Source organism: Rhinolophus ferrumequinum, chromosome 7 (genome assembly GCF_004115265.2).
Source record: "Rhinolophus ferrumequinum isolate MPI-CBG mRhiFer1 chromosome 7, mRhiFer1_v1.p, whole genome shotgun sequence".
Classification (NCBI taxonomy): Eukaryota; Metazoa; Chordata; class Mammalia; order Chiroptera; family Rhinolophidae; genus Rhinolophus; species Rhinolophus ferrumequinum.
In genome coordinates this window covers 43,160,135-43,177,659 of record NC_046290.1, presented here as the reverse complement: position 1 = coordinate 43,177,659, position 17,525 = coordinate 43,160,135, and the positions used below count along the sequence as shown (strand labels likewise).

At 39.7% G+C, this 17,525-nt stretch overlaps 1 protein-coding gene across 9 annotated transcripts in view; it reads right to left on the bottom strand.

Moving 5' to 3' along the window:
- Window positions 1-17,525, bottom strand: part of MAST4 (microtubule associated serine/threonine kinase family member 4) — a 390,562-nt gene that overhangs the window by 11,539 nt on the left and 361,498 nt on the right. For 7 of the 9 annotated variants that reach the window (XM_033110320.1, XM_033110321.1, XM_033110322.1 and 4 more), the window contains 7 exons: window positions 16,068-16,190; window positions 15,753-15,865; window positions 13,796-13,923; window positions 12,616-12,851; window positions 8,402-8,602; window positions 5,698-5,927; window positions 5,016-5,138 (listed from right to left, as the gene is read on the bottom strand). In XM_033110320.1, coding sequence (XP_032966211.1) covers window positions 5,016-5,138; window positions 5,698-5,927; window positions 8,402-8,602; window positions 12,616-12,851; window positions 13,796-13,923; window positions 15,753-15,865; window positions 16,068-16,190 — 1,154 coding nt within the window. The remainder of the gene's footprint in view (window positions 1-5,015; window positions 5,139-5,697; window positions 5,928-8,401; window positions 8,603-12,615; window positions 12,852-13,795; window positions 13,924-15,752; window positions 15,866-16,067; window positions 16,191-17,525) is intronic. The other 2 variants (XM_033110323.1, XM_033110328.1) reach the window with 1 other exon arrangement.

Here is a 17,525-nt window from a genome sequence, read left to right as displayed (position 1 = left end):
ATTTCAATCCTTTTCTACATTCATATAAAGAGGGGACACACATGGCTATAATGATCATTGGGAGTCTTTCATTACTTGAATTCAGTTCCACCCTTTTCTAACCTAATTCAGCATTGACTTTTATATCTTTATCTAATTCACCTGGAATTTTAAAAAGCACATTTTGAATATTAAAGTATTTCCAAGTCATGAAGATCGATTCTTCCTCCTCCTTCTACAGAGGCTGGTCCAGAGGACAATTCACTTAACTTATGGAAATACAATAAGAGATAACTTTCCTAAGGGGAAATACAGACACAAAAGATTCCGAGTACCAATATTTGGTTAGAAACATTAATGATTACAAAAATCATAAATGACTGCAAAAATAACTTTGCAGAGAATAGATGAAAAATAGGAAATCTGCCACCTGGTGGATCCATCCGCTACAGCAAGGGTTGTCTAAATGGGACACTAACTGGATCAGTTTATCCTCAATAAATTCTCTTGGAGAATGAGCAACCTCTTATCAGAGAAATTCTGTGGTACTTGTTTAAAAATAACAACAAAAAATGAGGCCAGCAAACTGTTAAATGTTCAGTAGTTCCCTTTTACTTTAAACTATTTGTGTGATTAATGCACAGTGGGAGATAAATGGTTTTAAGCTGGCTGAACTGAATACAATAGCAGAAGTCAAGTCTATCCAATCTCTTCTTTCAATCTGGTTCCCAGTTAGTTATCAGTTAGCCTTGGGTACCTCTTGAGCTAGGCTCTTTTTACATTTCTTTCTCTGTAAAATGCACACGGGGAAAGATGCTCTTCCTGCACACCTGCGTCCTTGCCCTAATTCACACACTCCACACTGGCCCCAGCCATCTTGCACACTTCATCCCTTTTTTGAACCTTAGGCTCCAGCCACACTGGTTTACTCATGCATCTCAAGCACACTGAGCAATCCTGACCTTGAGTTTTTATGAACTCTCTTTGTTTCGCCTAGATTGTCCTACATCCCCTTCCCACCTACTAAATCTCCAACACCTTCGTAGCTCTGCAGATGACCCCTAACTCGTCACACCTGTCCACCCTGGTGGCAGGCCATCACTCCTTCAGAACTTGGGCCATATTTCTGGTCTGTTCCTTATGTTTAACACTTTGATTGTATCCTGGTATTGCCACTGTCTTTCCCTATGAACATCACACTGTTACTTATTGGCAATCGGAGAAGTTCATGTATACGAATAAGCATTCTGGTGCAAGAGTCAAAAGCACAGACTCCAACGCTACATTGCAAATCCTCTTCTGCCCCTTCCTAGCAGATAAGCTTGGGCTGCCCTGCTATCTTCTCTCTGCTTTAATCTCTTCATGTGTAAAATGGGACATTTGTATTTATAGCACCGACCTCAGAGGGTGTGAGGATTACCTGAGTTTATTCATGTAAAGCAGTCTCTATTACCTATTATTCTTATGTGTCATTCGTTGTGAGACCCTTGCAGTACCTAGAACAATGTTCTATACATTTTGGGGGTTCAGCTAATACGCAAGGGTAGTAATAATGAGGCCATTTGATGGTCCCCATTTTAATATCCAGAGGTTTCCCAGAGTTCATGGAGAGGAAATTTTTGAAGCAGGGGCTGACGAAGCTTTAGGGTTTCTCTTATGCATTGGGGATTTGAATTAATGCTATCCTAAGAAAGCAACGTGGTTAAGTCTAGTGTTTCCTGGATTAGAGGGGTTAAGCCGGGCAGGCTATCCTGTGAGCAAGGGATATGCCTGGTCAATATGGCCCCCACCCACCACTAGAGTGAAGCCATGAAACAAACATGGACTATGCTTACTGTGTGTACAATCCAAACAATAAATAAGTATTGTGCATGCATTTCTAATCACATACACGCAGCCCTATGAGATGTCTCTTCTTCCTCTTCCACTTTATACTTTGTTCAAGATCGCTGGCTAAGTTTGGAAGGAAGCTGCATGATTACACAGCTCACTGGGAAGATAATTAAATCCCTTGCATCCTCTTTGTTTTGTTATAATGGTTACGTCTCTTGAGTGCTTCCTTTATGAACCAGAGGCAGGATCCTCTGCGTGGGACTAGGACAGGGCACGCCATGGCTTCAAAGGGCGCCGGTGGCTCTCCATCACAGCATGTTTACACAATTTCAGAGACACACACTGACTAGATGTAGGCCTGAAGGCACCTCGTAACCAGATGAGGAAAAAAATGTTATAAATGAGATCATGTGATTCTGCCAAGAGACCTTTAGGAGAAATGTACGTTCACATGTCGCAGAAGAAGGAAGAGAGGTTTTCAAATCCAGAATCATATTAAAATATAAATGATGAAAATGATCAATGATATCTCAGCAACACAGATGTACATTTTCTAAAGATACATATTTCAGTTTATTATTTCTTCTTCTGCTTTTATAAGCAGACATGTGAAATTATATAAAGATAGGCTATGGCAGGAGCTGTACTGCATAAAAGACAACACTGTTTTAAAGAATGCAGAAGGACAAACATGGTACCTTTTAAAATCCCTTTGTCCTTCTTTTAATTGTTGATACAAAGATATGGAAAAGCTCTAATAGTGTGCTAACCACTAAGAAAAGCTCAGCTACAAAACACAGGCTTATTACCTTGTTCCCCCAAAATAAGACCGAGCCAGACAATCAGCTGTAATGGGTCTCTTGGAGCAAAAATTAATATAAGACCTGATCTTATTGTACTATAAGACCAGGTCTTACATAATATAATATAATATGATATGGGTCTACACTAATTTTTGCTTCAAAAGATGCATTAGAGCTGATTGTCTGGCTAGGTCTTATTTTCAGGGAAACACGGTACCTAAAATAAATGGTAAAAGAGCTCTAGAAAAGCTCAAGGAGCATTTTAGAGATAGAGAGCACCTCTGTCTGTCTACCTTTGTGGTCCCTAACCAAATGGAAAGGCTTATATATTGGATATAGTAGACAGAGGGACAGCCCTGACAGTTGGACAAAGAATATTATCAGAGATAGATGGTGAATGAAACTAAAAACTCAAGGCTTATGCATGTAGGTGCCAGAAGTGGCGTGATTCTACTTAGTAGCCAGATTGCAAAAGTGTAAACTTACTTCACCCATCTTAAGGCTTTTATTACCAAACCGAATGGCAACTACAACAAGACAGGAGTCAAGACACTACAAAACTAATCATGAGGTACTTGGCTCCTCTCATGGTGACTTTTGGACAGCAAGCAAAGGAGAACTCCATGGTCCACCTCAATTCCATGAACATTTATTGAGCAATCACCTATACACCAGCATCTGGGTTAATGCTGGGATGGATGTGGGAAACTTTAATAGTAACTCCACATGTCTCCTGCAGGGCTGCTGTCAGATTTGCTATGTGTTCAGCATGACCATAAGCTGATTTCCAGCACTGCCTGTGGCTCTGCAATGTTCTCTCTCGATATTCAGTCCTATCCCTCTAGTGATCAGAAGCATGCATTTGTGAGAAAGTTGGCTAGTTAGCGGGACACACTCTGGGTACAAATGACAGCAAAGCAGCCCCCAATCCCCCTGGGGCTTGAGACCAAGACCAAAATCTCATTAATGCTGTGAATTAATCAATGGCAATCACTTTCCTACAATCTGCTACTTCGCACTGGACTTTTGAGCATACACGCTATTACTACTCACAGAACCTAGGCCAGACCCAGAATCTTTTGAAGAACACACCTATGTTGGCTGGGGGAATCACAGAGAAGGAAGGAGAAAAGTCACTTAACTGAACTTACTTGTGGAAGGCTTTACACACCCACTTCCCTGTAGTACTGTCCAAATCCCTCATTTTCTATCAAGTTCCAGTTAAATTCACTTCCCTGTGATCCCTCTCCCCACTCATAGAATGTTTTCTACAAAACTATGAAATGTCTCCCTCTGCTACAGCCCTGACTAATTAAGTTGTATTTTATCTGCTTACACATCTCCTACATCTTCCATACATTTTGAAGGCAAGGACCATATCTTAATTCTTGTGTTACTAATGTCTACTATGGTATATGCCTCAGAGCCAGTGTTCTAGAAATTATCTGCATGCACGTTATTTAAATGACATATCTGTGTCTATGCTTTGTCTCTCAATAGGTCGCAGATTATCTGTAGCCTTGGCAGTGCTCATGAAGCAAGAGATCATCCAAAAATCCATTTTCCTACAAATAGAGACACTGCATTTCTGATCACAGATAAAGTAGTCTTTTTTTTCTGGGGAAAAAAAAAATCAAACTCACATGCATCTTTATTTGTTTTAACTAGAATCATAGTTAGAGCTATAACTTTAAATGCTAGAGTGAGCAAGTGGCAAAACAAATAACTCAACAGAACTGAAAGGATCAGTGTAGATTCTCTCTGTCCACTACTATTCATATTTTCTGTGATCTTCCTACTCCCTAGGCTTTGTTCAGCTTGTGTTTTATATAAAAATTCATCTCCATTCAAAGTCCTTTGTATAGGGTAGAGGAGTGGGGTTAATGACTGCTAGAACCTCTTCTTCCATTACCACCTATTTATATAATTTTTAGTATATGTGTTTACAGTCACAATTTCAAAGGAAATCCAAGTCTCAGACTAAACTTTCAGATCAGACCCCACAGTTTAACACCACTTTGTCTTCTACTATAGTAGAATAAAACCTCCTGAATGTTCCTGAAGAAAATCACCTTTGGGAATACTTGATTTCCAAACTGATTTCCCTATGTGAAGTACATAAAATAAAGAGAACCCTTACCATTTGTTATTTAGAATAAAAAGCAAAATAAAAGTAAGAAGTGTTTGTGCAGACATAGGACACGTTTTCCATGATATAAAACCAGAGAATTCCTATCTTTGTCTTTAACATTAAACCTGAGACTAACGAATACTTTTCTCAGTGATGAGACTGTCAGTGCATCATAGATGAACTCTAGAACTCAAGTATAGAATTCTTGGTCCTAGTTCTTCCTGGCTACCTGCCTCATCTGTATGGCCATGACAGAAAAAAGACAATACCTTTAGCAAGAGCTCTATTACTTCCGTGTGGACAAGTCCATGTACCGGTTCTCCATTGATGTGTGTGATCAGATCCCCAGCCTTCAGTCCTGCCTGGCATGCTGGACTTCCTTCTTCTACATTCTAAAGTCCAAGAGGAGAGGATACACTTGTAAGGAAACAAATGACAACCCTCATGCCTATAGTTTCTTCTGGCAGAATACTCTGAGTTAATTAGCAAGATCCTTAAGCTTCTAAGAGGAAGTCAAAAAGGCATGGTTACTATTTCTATTCTGTCATCATCCTAAAGCAGGATAATTCCTATGGTTCCTTTAAAAAATTCAGGTAATTTGAGAAGGTAGTTTTTTTTTTTAAGAAACAGAAGGCCAGGCAAAAAAACTAAGAAAAAATAATAAAAGAAGGATGGAAATAGGACTGCCTTTGACTATTTCTACCAGTTTGGTACAAAGAGTGGACAATCAAATATGAAAACTGGACAGAACTATGAGAAAGAATTACTGTTTGCTAAATTCAATTCCATCACATAGGCAAAGGGAAAGAACACTAAAGGAAAATGCAATAGGTCCCAAATGCCAGCTTAACAGAAAAACATTTGCTGTGAACTGTGCATTGGCCAATGCATCCATTCCCCAGTTTGGCTGGGAATGAAAGGTAACGAGGCACGAGAGGCTACTGGTCTTACCCAAACAATATGGTGGACTGTATAGATGTCACTGTCGCCCACATATACCCGGATGGCTCGGATGGTGAAACCATAGTTCTTCCCTGAACTATGGATGACAACGGGCTGATGTGGACTGGCAGAGGCTGCTGAAGAATCTCGGCTGGGAGAGGAATCTCGTGAAGAAGAAGGGTCCGAGGACAGGGAATGGGGAGACATTGGACTTCCCAGGGGAGAAACAGCAAACATATCTGTAAAAGAGAAGCCAGTCATCAAAGCTGATCCGAGTCACACCAACAGGAATACAGCCAGCCTTTACCACATTTGCCGGCTGAAGTGGGGAACATGGTTGCAAAATCAATTCATTCATTTCCAATAGAAAAATAAAGAAGAAATAACAAAAAAATTTTTGTTGGTAACAGAAACAGAAGCTTTCAAGGAAACTTCAAAAGCGTCTCTATTTTAACTAATTCTTCAATCAATACTCTAAAGTTATAATTTCTTAGTTCTCTATGCTAATTAAACCACACATAAACCTTAGCTACTATCCAGCTGTGACATTTTATTTAATGTATTTTATTTTAATTAAAGAAACAAATCACAGATACACACATTTCAAGTCCACCTTCACACAGAAAAGACTGTCTTGTCTGGACTAGAGTAAGAGTCTCAGTCTCCAAATCTTGCCCTAAGCAACTTTAACACGGTCCTTTTCAAGTACCCAGCCAAGAAAGAAATGTTCACTCTACCAGCGGCTTTTTACATTATTATTGAATGTAATAATATTATTAGGTTGATGCAAAAGTAATTGTGTTTTTTGCAATTATTTTTAGCATTTTAAACCACAATGACTTTTGCACCAATCTAATACTACTGATTTAACATTTTTGGTCAAGAAAGCACTGAAAGGGCAACTTCTTTATAAAAAAAAAAAATCACTCCTTATTACTGTGGTTTCAACTGATTCTCTTCATATATTACTTGTATTTCTAATAAGGTTTCTGAGAGGATGATGCAGGTGAAATATAGAAGTTTTAAGAGAAATTCAGTTCATATTCCAAAACACCAATTCTACTTTGTTTTCCTTGTTTTATAAGCAAACATTTTTAATTTATAGTTCATATCACTGTTCCAGCTATGTGAATCTAAACAGATCTTAATTAGTTATGTAAAGTGTGTGTGTGTGTGTGTGTGTGTGTGTGTGTGTGTGTGTGTGTTTAAGAAAAAGAATAATGTACAAAGGATACTGAGGTTTAAATGTGAGCTCAGTTGGAGCCAGTGCTACTGAAGACTCACCGGTGTGGTGAGTAGCACCGCAGCCACAGTACGCTGAGAATATCCACCTTCATTCATTCCAATTCTGATGTCTGTCCAAAGTAGGACAATGAGCTAAATGTATCACTATCGATGCTCCTTCACTCTCTGACTTTAGGTGGCATCTTGGTGCTCTTTTCTGACTACCTGCTATCTAATCAAGAGGCCGGGCGAAAAGCCACTTTGGGCAGGGACTTCAAAACATGCAAGCAAGAAGAGGACGGAGTGGACACCCGGACCCAAATTGCTGAAAAGCCAGGTCCTGGATCCTTGACCTCATCGTGAGTTCCCTCAATTTGAGTTCAATTTGAGTTTGCCTCAAATTGAATAACGGCTCCACTTTACCAAGATGTAGGCTTTCTCACTGGCTTTCAAAAGTGAACCACATCATACTTACCTTTTCAACTGTTGCCTTTGGGTTTGAATAGGAATTCAGACTGGAGAGATAGGTGTTTATTTTATGATGCTAAATGGGACACCTCCCAGAGAACAGAACATGCTAGGTGAGAACTACCCCAAATGAGCATTTGTTTTTTCCCAGTTTCTTTCTGCATAAATTTGAAATTTCTAAACAATTTCTTTGTATACATGGTCTGTATTCTTCCAAATGCAAGCCATCTGTAATATAATTCAATTGCCACTTCTACTCTCTTGCTGTCATTTGAGTGAGAAGTCACAACTACTAGGGCGTATATTTCATATCTGCCAATGGAATTATTACAGACTTAGTGATTATTAAAGGCAAAACCAGGTTGTAGAAAAATACCGCAATTCAACAAACCCATAATTAAGCCCAGTTTCTAATACAGGGCAGAAACGGATTTGACCACCAGTAGGAGGAAACATAGCTCAACAGATAGGGTTGCGAAAACTTTTTTTTGTTGTTTTTTTGTTTTTGTTTGGTTTTTTTTTGCGAAAACTTTTAATTTTAGTGTTGTCTGTGGCTCTCTGCATCCACAGAAATTAAAAAAAACTTACTTCTCTATGTCTATTTCCTCACTAATTAGATGAGAAAAACTACACTTAGCTTTCCAACATAGATGCTGTAAACGGCTCTGTAAAGAATATAAATGATGCATAGTCTAGGGAAGAAAAATTATTCAGAACAGGGAAATTTGTCACTTGACTTGGGAGAGGGGAGAGAAAAGAAAGGGAAACAAATAAAAGCAATAAGGCTTTGTGGGAAGGAAGCCTACTTCATTTCCTGATGCAGAGAGAAGTGAGAACAAATAAAGCACACAAGCTCTCTGGGAACTCCAGAGGTTCTGCAGGGAGAAGCTCTAGAGAGCTGGGCTGGGTGCAGTTGCTGCTTCAAACAACCTTGCATCTCAATCAGCATTCCAAACCAGAGGAAGGGGACGGGGCCACATGCACAAATCATACAATTTCATGCGAGTAGATATCTCTCTACCTCCTGGGATCATGAGGGACAGAGCACTGGCAGAAAGGGACTTTGTGACTTTCCCCGAGATTTTCTTTTTTTCTGTGCTTTCTAAGCGCTGCCGAGCCATGTGAGAAGCGGATTCACTGGATGGCTTTGAGGAATTATCTGTACTGTCCACACACTCGCTTCGTCCGTTTATCTGATCCAAGTGCTCTGAAAAACTGCCAACTGTACAAAGAAGAAGGGATAAACATGTTCAAGAAAATTGGGGAGAGGAGAGGTGGGGAGAGGGCAAGAGAGAAGGAAGGACAGACACTGGGAAACATACTCCCACATGGCTCATGAGTCCGTATGGTGTCAGACAAACATTAACAACACACGACTGGTTTGAGAAAGGTGAAATGGAAAAGGAAAAGATGAAAGAGGTGTTAATTCAGGTTTCATTCTAGTCATATACAAGTCGGCTGATTTTTAATCAATGACTCCATTTAACTAGAATAATTATTTTCTAGAATCTATATTTTATAGCCTAACAGAGACAACTGTCCCCTCTACCCCACCATGGAAGGCCATGCTATGAACCAAACAACACCTTATGAACACCAGGACCGCCTATTGTATGTCGCCCTCTGATACCAATGATCATCATTAGCAATGCTGTTAGTAATGGTTTTTGATATGTGGACATCATTTAATCACTTCCTGTAGACTTAGGCGTGTGTCATCTCCTACCATCTTCCCAGGACACACCTCAACTAGGCTCAGATACATAACTTATAGAAAAGTGTCTAAAGGGTCTTCTTTGACTTCTCACACTTTTTACTCTAAGCTCCTTGTAGATTTCCTAGGAAAAGACAAAGGATATTACTGGCTATCTTACTCGATGGCTCCCTGCATCTTCCTGGCTTTTAATCTAGACAGTGTCAGATGCTGATCTGCCCCGAAGTTATCGGACCAGTAGGAAGATCCCTTCCCTTCTAAGCCAGCCATGCCTTCTTTATTTTCAATTTCATTAACCTTTAACATAAACTGAAGAATGTTTTTTTTCTTGCAGTTAAAAAATTAGGACTTCCTTCAGTATAGGATCATAAGAGAATATAACCACATATGTAGGAAGATGAAGAAATGGAAAATCACTGATGTCAGTCGGGTGCACAGGCCAAGAGTAAAAAAGGTTCTTGAGCAAACTGACATGTTGAGTCTCCCAGAGAAAAAAGTTGAATGGTCACCCTTTGTGGTTTCTCCTATGCTTTCTTTCATGCGCTATCAGATTTCTTTCTTTCTTTCTTTTTTAAATCATTAATAACAAATCTTTGTGTTTTCAGAAAAAAAAATACTTATTTCAGTTTTACTTATAAATGCGCTAATTCTGTGCTGTAAAAATCATCAGCACCATTATCACCTTAAGATATACAACCCACATAGAGAATTTAAAACCACACAGAAAATAAATGATCCTTTGAAAGACCACCCAAGACATTTTAAAGTGCTGACTATGTGACGTTCTTTGCCTAGAAAGGAGTTAGGCTTAACTAGACTTAAGTAACATATATGCACCACTAGAGTGCACAGTTGAAGTTTGGCCCTAGTTCCTGGAGGGTGGCATAGACTGTATAGGTCAAAGCTAGAGGAAGCAGGCGACTTGGGAGAGTGGGTTTGGGCGCAGCACAGTTCATGACCATCTATTGTGCTGTATGTACAGGAAGATTCACACACTTCCATCTGACAGCCATCTGACCTACAAGGGAAGACAACCGTAAGGCAAATGGCTACAATCTCTACTCCTCTATGCCCAACTGAATTTTACTTAACAGTGCATCTATTCCTTTCCCTCTAAATAAAGAAATCAACTGGTGAAGGACTGATAAAAACTGCTTCACAAATCAAAAATCTCATCTCAAAACCCTTAAGCTTACTTTTTGATAAGTGAAACACTCCCTTCTCCATTCTAATTTGGTTTGGATAATATCATTGACAAGCATAAAGGAAAAGCTGAATCTCTTTACAGTGAATAATGTGTTTGAATGCATTTGAGCACAACACCTAAGACTTCAACACTTACTTTTCCCTGATTCAAATACAATGTAATCATGAAAAAAGAGAAACGGTTCTAAAGCTGTACTTCCCTAAATGCCAGAGTGTGAATATATAGTATTCTCTTTTTCCATCTCTCTCTCTTGCCTCCACCATCTCATTTCATAGCACTATACATAAGCCTGTGTTTCTTTTCTCCCAATAGTGGATAATGTCATCTTAATGTTCTAGAAATGTCAAGGGTTCTTTCCTTTTGATGGCAGAGCAATATAAAAATCAACAAATTTAATTTTACTACAGTCACGGTTTTCAGATTTCCTAATTACCCTTGGCTATGAGCAAATCAGCTCATCTCGCTATTCTGTACAGCCCCCAACGTCTTTGATTATTTTTAGTGAATGTATGGGGGAGACAGAGAGAGGGTGGTTTGAATCTATTAATCAAAATGCATGGCAAGACCTAGGCAGATTTTTTTTTTAATTATGAAAGTAATCTATCATATGCTTAGACACAATTCTCCTCCCTTTACCTCCTACCTTTGTGACAGTTGGTGGGTTGTAAAGACTAAGAGATCATCAGCAATTCACCATATAAAGAATAAAATTTAAAATAGAGGTAAATATACTCTACTCAGAGTAAGAAAATACACTAAGAAACAGATAGAGACCTTAGTAACTGTAAATATAAAATACTGAGATATTTACATTTGATTTGATTACCAAGCTCAATTAAAAATGATCAGGGATTCTAGATTCCTAGGTTGTTTTTACACTACTTCTACACTGCTATTCTCTTGGCTTTATAAAGTTAGGATGAGTGGAATTATCCTAATGGAAACAGAGCTGAGGTAAAGAGAGAAAAGAAAAAACAACAACATTATTTTTCCCCATGATAAACTATAAGTACATATGAAGCTCCTCCACAGAACCAAATGTTTTAATGAGGCTAAAATAAACCCAGCCTGTAAAATTTGGTTTTTTGAAATGATTTTAAAAAGACCCAAAATTTTACATTATGAATATTCAATTAGTTTACAAAATGTTCATGTGAATTCTTGGAATCATTCATGGTTATCAATATAATATAATGAATATTGTTTAATGAAAACATTTATTATAGCAACTCAAAGCCATATCCATGTTTTATTTTCTTTTAAAAAAAGCATAAATGCGCTTTGCTCTGTAGAAGGATACGCTATGCATAAAACTCTTATAAACCAAATAATATTTTAAACGCACTTTAAGGGCTTGCTCTAAGGAAGCCAAATTTGATTTTCAAATGAGGTCACGTCTATTATTAAGGGCCAACAAGTATCTATGATACACTAAGTATTCAAAAAACCTGTGAAAACACTATTCCTGTTTTCAGGAAGGTTACTTCACATACGAGTGGCGTTATAAAGTGTTTCCATAGAAAAGGCCCAAACCATTTGCCTGCCTCCCAAACAAAGATGTCTTTCAAGAGTTTCTTACTCCAGTTGCCCACAGACTGGGAAGGTTACTTTTGTCTACAGTGGAGTGGTTTTATATGCACATACAATACCAACTTGGATTGTGCTGGTATTTCCGACTCCCCACTCCCCCTGAGTCCCAGGTGCACAGAAGTTATTCGTGAATCTCACAGAGTAAGCATCTTTCTGTGTTCACTGGGAGTTTGGTGTGGAAAGAGAAGTTATTTGGTACATCATGGCCCCTTAACAAAAACCAGCTCCATTTCAACCACCCATTTCAACACAAAAGGGAAAAGTGGCTTTTTGCTGTAACTTATGGGTGATTTAAAACAGTTTTAAGGACAATTTTGACCATTTGACTATTTGATATTGTCCCTTACTCCTAACTTTGAGTTAGATGCAACCCCACAAGACATGCCTTTGCATCACCACCAGAGTACACACTCCCTTAGTGTGCTCTGACTGTCACCACAGGACCCCACCATCACCCAACTGTGAAGACCAAGCCTGGCTGTCAGGTCAAGCTGAAGCAAGAATGGTTTGCTGTGTGGCTCTGCACTCAGGATGGGCCTGAGGCATCTGATCTTAGTTCTTCGGAGCTCATCCCACAAGCCCAAGAAGTGGGGCCATGGAGGGAGTGTAGTAGCACAGGTCACTATCACCCCGGCCTGGCTAGGCCCGCCCCAGGACTGAGCACTGGCAGTCACTTCTCAATGTGGGGATGTTTGGATGGCACGCCCCACGCCCAGGCGCTTACCTGACAGGGTGGAGCTGCTGATGGTGCTGGCTGGGGTGGTGACCTCGGGCTCCTCCTGAGCGCACTCTGCAGCAGGAAGGGCTGGCTTCTCTGGTTCCTCGTGGAGGTCTCCGGGGCAGGGAGCAGCTGCATCTTGTTCTACTTCTGTTGAAATAGCCAGTTTGGGAAGCAGGCCAGAACTGAGTTTACGTCTGTTGCTTTCAGTATCTGACGAGTTGGATGTGGATAACTGTTGTCTTAATTAAAAACAAAAACATTATTGATTATATTCCCTGTACTGTATTTCATATCCCTGTTACTGTTTTGTGACTACCAATTTGTACTTCCTAGTCCCTTTGGCTTTCTCACCCATCCCTCGATCTCCCTCCCATCTGGCAACCATCAGTTTGTTCTCTGTATCTATGAGTCTCTTTCTGTTATGTTTGCTCATTTATTCTGTTCTTTGGATTCCACATATGAGTGAGCTCATATGGAATATAATCAATAATGTTGTAAAGACTATTTAGGGTGTCAGATGGGTACTGGACTTAGCACGGGGATCACTTCATAGATTATATAAATGGCTAACCACTGCACTATATACCTGAAACTAATATAAAATAATATATTAATATATACACATATATATGTATATATATATATATATAAATACATATACAGTCACAGTATATAAAGTACAGCATAGGGAATATAGTCAATGGTATTGCAATAGTTATGTACAATATCAGACGGGTAGTAGGCTTGTTGGGGTTATCACTTTGTGAAGGGTGTAAATGTCTAGTCATTATGTTGTTTTGTACACCTAAAACTAATAAAAACAAAAACAAAGCCCTGTATACATACATACATACATGCATGCATACGAGGAAACTGCGTTCAGGAAGAATATTGGAAGAAACCAGGTATAAATAGACCTTAGATAATCCTAACCAAGACTCATCTAGTGTAGTGGTTCTTAAAGTGTGGTCCCAGACCAGCAGCAACAGCATTACCTGGGTACCTGTCAGAAATACACATTCTCAGCCCCACCCCACATCTACTGGGTCAGAAACTCTGAGGATGGGCCTGGCAACCTGTGTTTTTACAGGCTCCCCAGGTGATTCTGCTGCCCACTCAGGTTTAGGAACCACTGCTCTAGTAGCTACTGCTTATGATACTTCTTAACAGGCATTTCACATACATTTCAGAATACTCTGAACTCCAGCTTAATGGTTCCGTGGATGGCAAAGCTGTGCTTTTGGTTTTGTCCCCAGGGTCTTCCTTCTCTTCTCCCGAATTCTGAGTTATTCGATCTATACTGCTGAAAACCTGGAAGGCAAGAAGTCCGTGCTTATTAACATCTTCCTGAAAGAGTTTGTCAGGGAAAAAAACAAAAACAAAAATAAACCCAAATCTTGGGAGAAAACCCTGCGAGTATGACTAAAGTTTGAATCGGGACATGTATTCAGAGGTACTTTCCAACGCTGTTTACTTGTGAGATGAATGGTCAATGTATAATTTGTGTTTTCTTTTGGAGTGGGGAGCTATGAATTTATCACCTTCTCACCATATCTCGGTATGGATTTTTGTATCTGCAAACAAAACTCATAGATGCATTGGGGTTTCTAGGCCTGGGGATCAATGCACACCTCAGATTACTTTTTAACCATGAAGTCAATCAGGAAAAGAAAATCACAGAGATAAAGATTTACTGGCTACCAGTCAGGATGGAAGAAGAAAAATGAAGTGGAATTGAGTGAGAAGAGAAGAATAAATTACCTGTTTCAGGATGTGTGGGGGGGCGGGGAAGGGCAGGGGTGTGGTACATATTTGGTAATGAGTCAGAGGTATGTGTTTGGCTTATAAATCACACACACAGACAGGCAGCTTCATATGTTGGTACTTGGATTTCTGAAGGGGATCAGAGCTTAGGCAAATCTGAGATCTCTGCTGTCCCACAGGAAAGCTGAAAGGTAAAATCGGGAGCTAGAGCCCAGCCCAGGAAGCACTTCTTACTGCCCAACTCGGCCTTTTGCTGCTTTCATGGGAATAGCCCTTCAACCACCTATATCTAGTGGGGGTAGGAGGAAGGTAACAGTTAAAGAACGAGAGACAGCAGGAAGGAACTAGAGTTGAGGGGCTGGCTTTGATGGGCCAGAGAACAGGTCGTGAGGAAAGCCAGGCAGCACTCGGTGATATCAAAGCTTTGGTCCCGGCCCTGGCACAGACCTGCCACCACACACTCCAGGGAAATCCCTACCTCGCTATGTCCTTCGTGTGCTGGCCAATTTGCAAATATATTCTAGGCAGTCATTTAGCAAAAGGTACCGAACACTAAAATCACTAAATGCTACGGAAGAGCTAAAGGGTATCATGCAAAATGGCAACAGAAAATATATAGCTACTGAAAATAGCAAAAGGAAGAGAGGGTGCCTTCTAAGTCCATTTCTATTTTCCTAGAGCCCTGCTGCCCTGTCTCAGAATTATCAAGTTTCTTTGCTCTGTTTGTTTGTTTTCATCTAACCACTCTCAGTAAAAAACATCTTTCTCAAACATTAACTTTATCATCTTCTACCATTTCCAAAATTCTAGCATGGCTTCCTCCTGCCACTTTAATTAACTCACATCATTTTGTGTTGTTGGTTACCAGACTTTCTCACTCCACAATCAACTATCCCCAAGTGTCTTAGGTTTTGTCAAGAACTAAGCCTTCTCCTTCGTAGTGTAATCTGTGTGGTACTTAGAAAAAGGCTCTGAACACACCGAGTTCAACATTCTTCATTACAATGTGAAAGAAATAGGGGCGGGGGTGTATCCACAGCCTGGCACTGAACTAGACCAGGGCACACAAGGCAGCCAGCATATACATAGCTGTAATATATTCCAAAGATATGGCTACGAGTGGCAAGTTTGTGCCTCCAAGAAAAAAGATATCAATCTGTGGAGAGTAAAACAGAGAAATATACTTCTGAGAGGGGGGAGGGACTCCTGATTATCAAGGTGGTGGGGTTACTTATCCTCAACAAGAAGGAATCGTTAAGTCAGGAGATCGCAAGTCCAAAACACTGTAGGCTGTTTTCACAATCACTTCCAGCCATTGAGGGGTACCAACTATCTGGCCAGAGACACCCTGTATATTCATACCATATTTCACTTACTTTTGAAAACCTATGTGAACACGAGGAAAACTGCCTTATTTCCACATTAAAGTCTTCATCATTTGTGTCATCTTCTTCCTCAGTCTCCATATGATGATACTTCTCTGACCGAGCTACCGAGAAATGTGTGAGAACAGTTCCAATTACTCAAAATGTCAGATTCTAATTTAGATATTTTAATTATTAGTTTCAGTATCAAAGTCACATTACATGTAAGAACTCATAGGTTCTAGACTGGAAGGTTCAATGAAAAGTAGAGATAATTTTCTACAAAGTAAAGGCCAAACAATGTTTTATGTCAGATGATGCACGTACTATCAAAATAACTTGTGTCATCTTCAGATTCCAGTTGGGGAATAAATTCTGCCTTCTGTCTCAGCAAACTGTTCCAATCTAAAGAACGGAAGAATCTATGCTGTTTGACTTCATAGGCACCACCTGGGGGCGGAGAGTGGAGGGGAAAATCAGAGGAGAAAGTGTTAAACTATCCTCCAAATAAAGGTAAAACATTTGTTTTTAAGAACAATCAAAAAAAAAAATCTATCAACAGAGAAATAAAGAAGTCATGGAAGTCCTACCTTTTCATTCTACAACAAAAACATCTAAAAATTTCCCCCATTATTTATCAGATTTGATTTTGCTAAGAGCAGTTGCTATGGCACGTTTTTCATTGTTAATTTTTCCAGGGCTTCCTCCATTTTTCAAAGGTTAATGATGTGGCCACTTAAAATCACATTATGCTGAACCTGGGGGTGTGGACACACATTGGCCCAAAGCAGCCTTGCTCATTACAAATCCAAAGAAATTCTAACAAGGAGCAAAATGTGTTCACAATATTTTCCCTGAAGGTTGGGTTAATAAAGATGAATTTTTCCTAAATAGTACATAATGGTTACCATTCAACTTTATTGGATTGCTCATTAACACAGGTAGGAATTAGATTCTGTGGATTACAGATTTTTAAGAAATGGGCAAACCTGTTTGACAGACTTATAATGGCTTGTGACGAACATCAATCACAATTCCTAAGTTTTAGGCTTCTTTTTGCCAAGTCAGCACGAGAGCACAATTCAGTGAAATGTGTTTCATTCAGTTCATAATTTTAAAGAGTTATTTTGAAGGGCCGGCCCCATCAAAATATTACAAAATATTACAACACACCATGTAACGAGAAGGTACACATGTTATAAAATCAAAGCGTGAGAATCAGGCCACTGCCCTGCCACAAACACACACACTGTTGATAAAGGAGATAAGGAAGAATCAACCTTGAAAACAAATATGAGGAAGAGAGATTTCTCACAAGACTAATAGCAGGGTCTACTCAGTCTCGCTGCCAGGAGATGCCTTCCTAGATGGGATATAAATGCCTCTTTAATGCTGTTGTCACCCTTGTTTCTCATCCTTTCCTCAGTGGGGCACAAAAGGAATGGGATGAGAAATGCAAGCTGAAAGACAAATGGGCTGGATCTTGGGGTGGGGAGCTGTCTGAGTGGTTCAAATGTGGCTCTGTCCCCAGCAGGCCCTTTTAGCACAAGGTCCAGATTGGAGCTCCAAACCCAGTCAGGAAAAACTAGTGTTCTGAAACCACTGGAGTGGAGAGAAAAGAACAAAGTGGGGAAATCACCCCCCATAAAAGAATGGATTCTTCTTTACAAAGCATTTGATTAGAATCTTTATCCAGGATCTTATCCAGACATTCCCCATGTTCATAGCACAACACTGAAGTCTGATGTTGATGACAACAGCGACAGCATTCGCAGCTGTCATGCA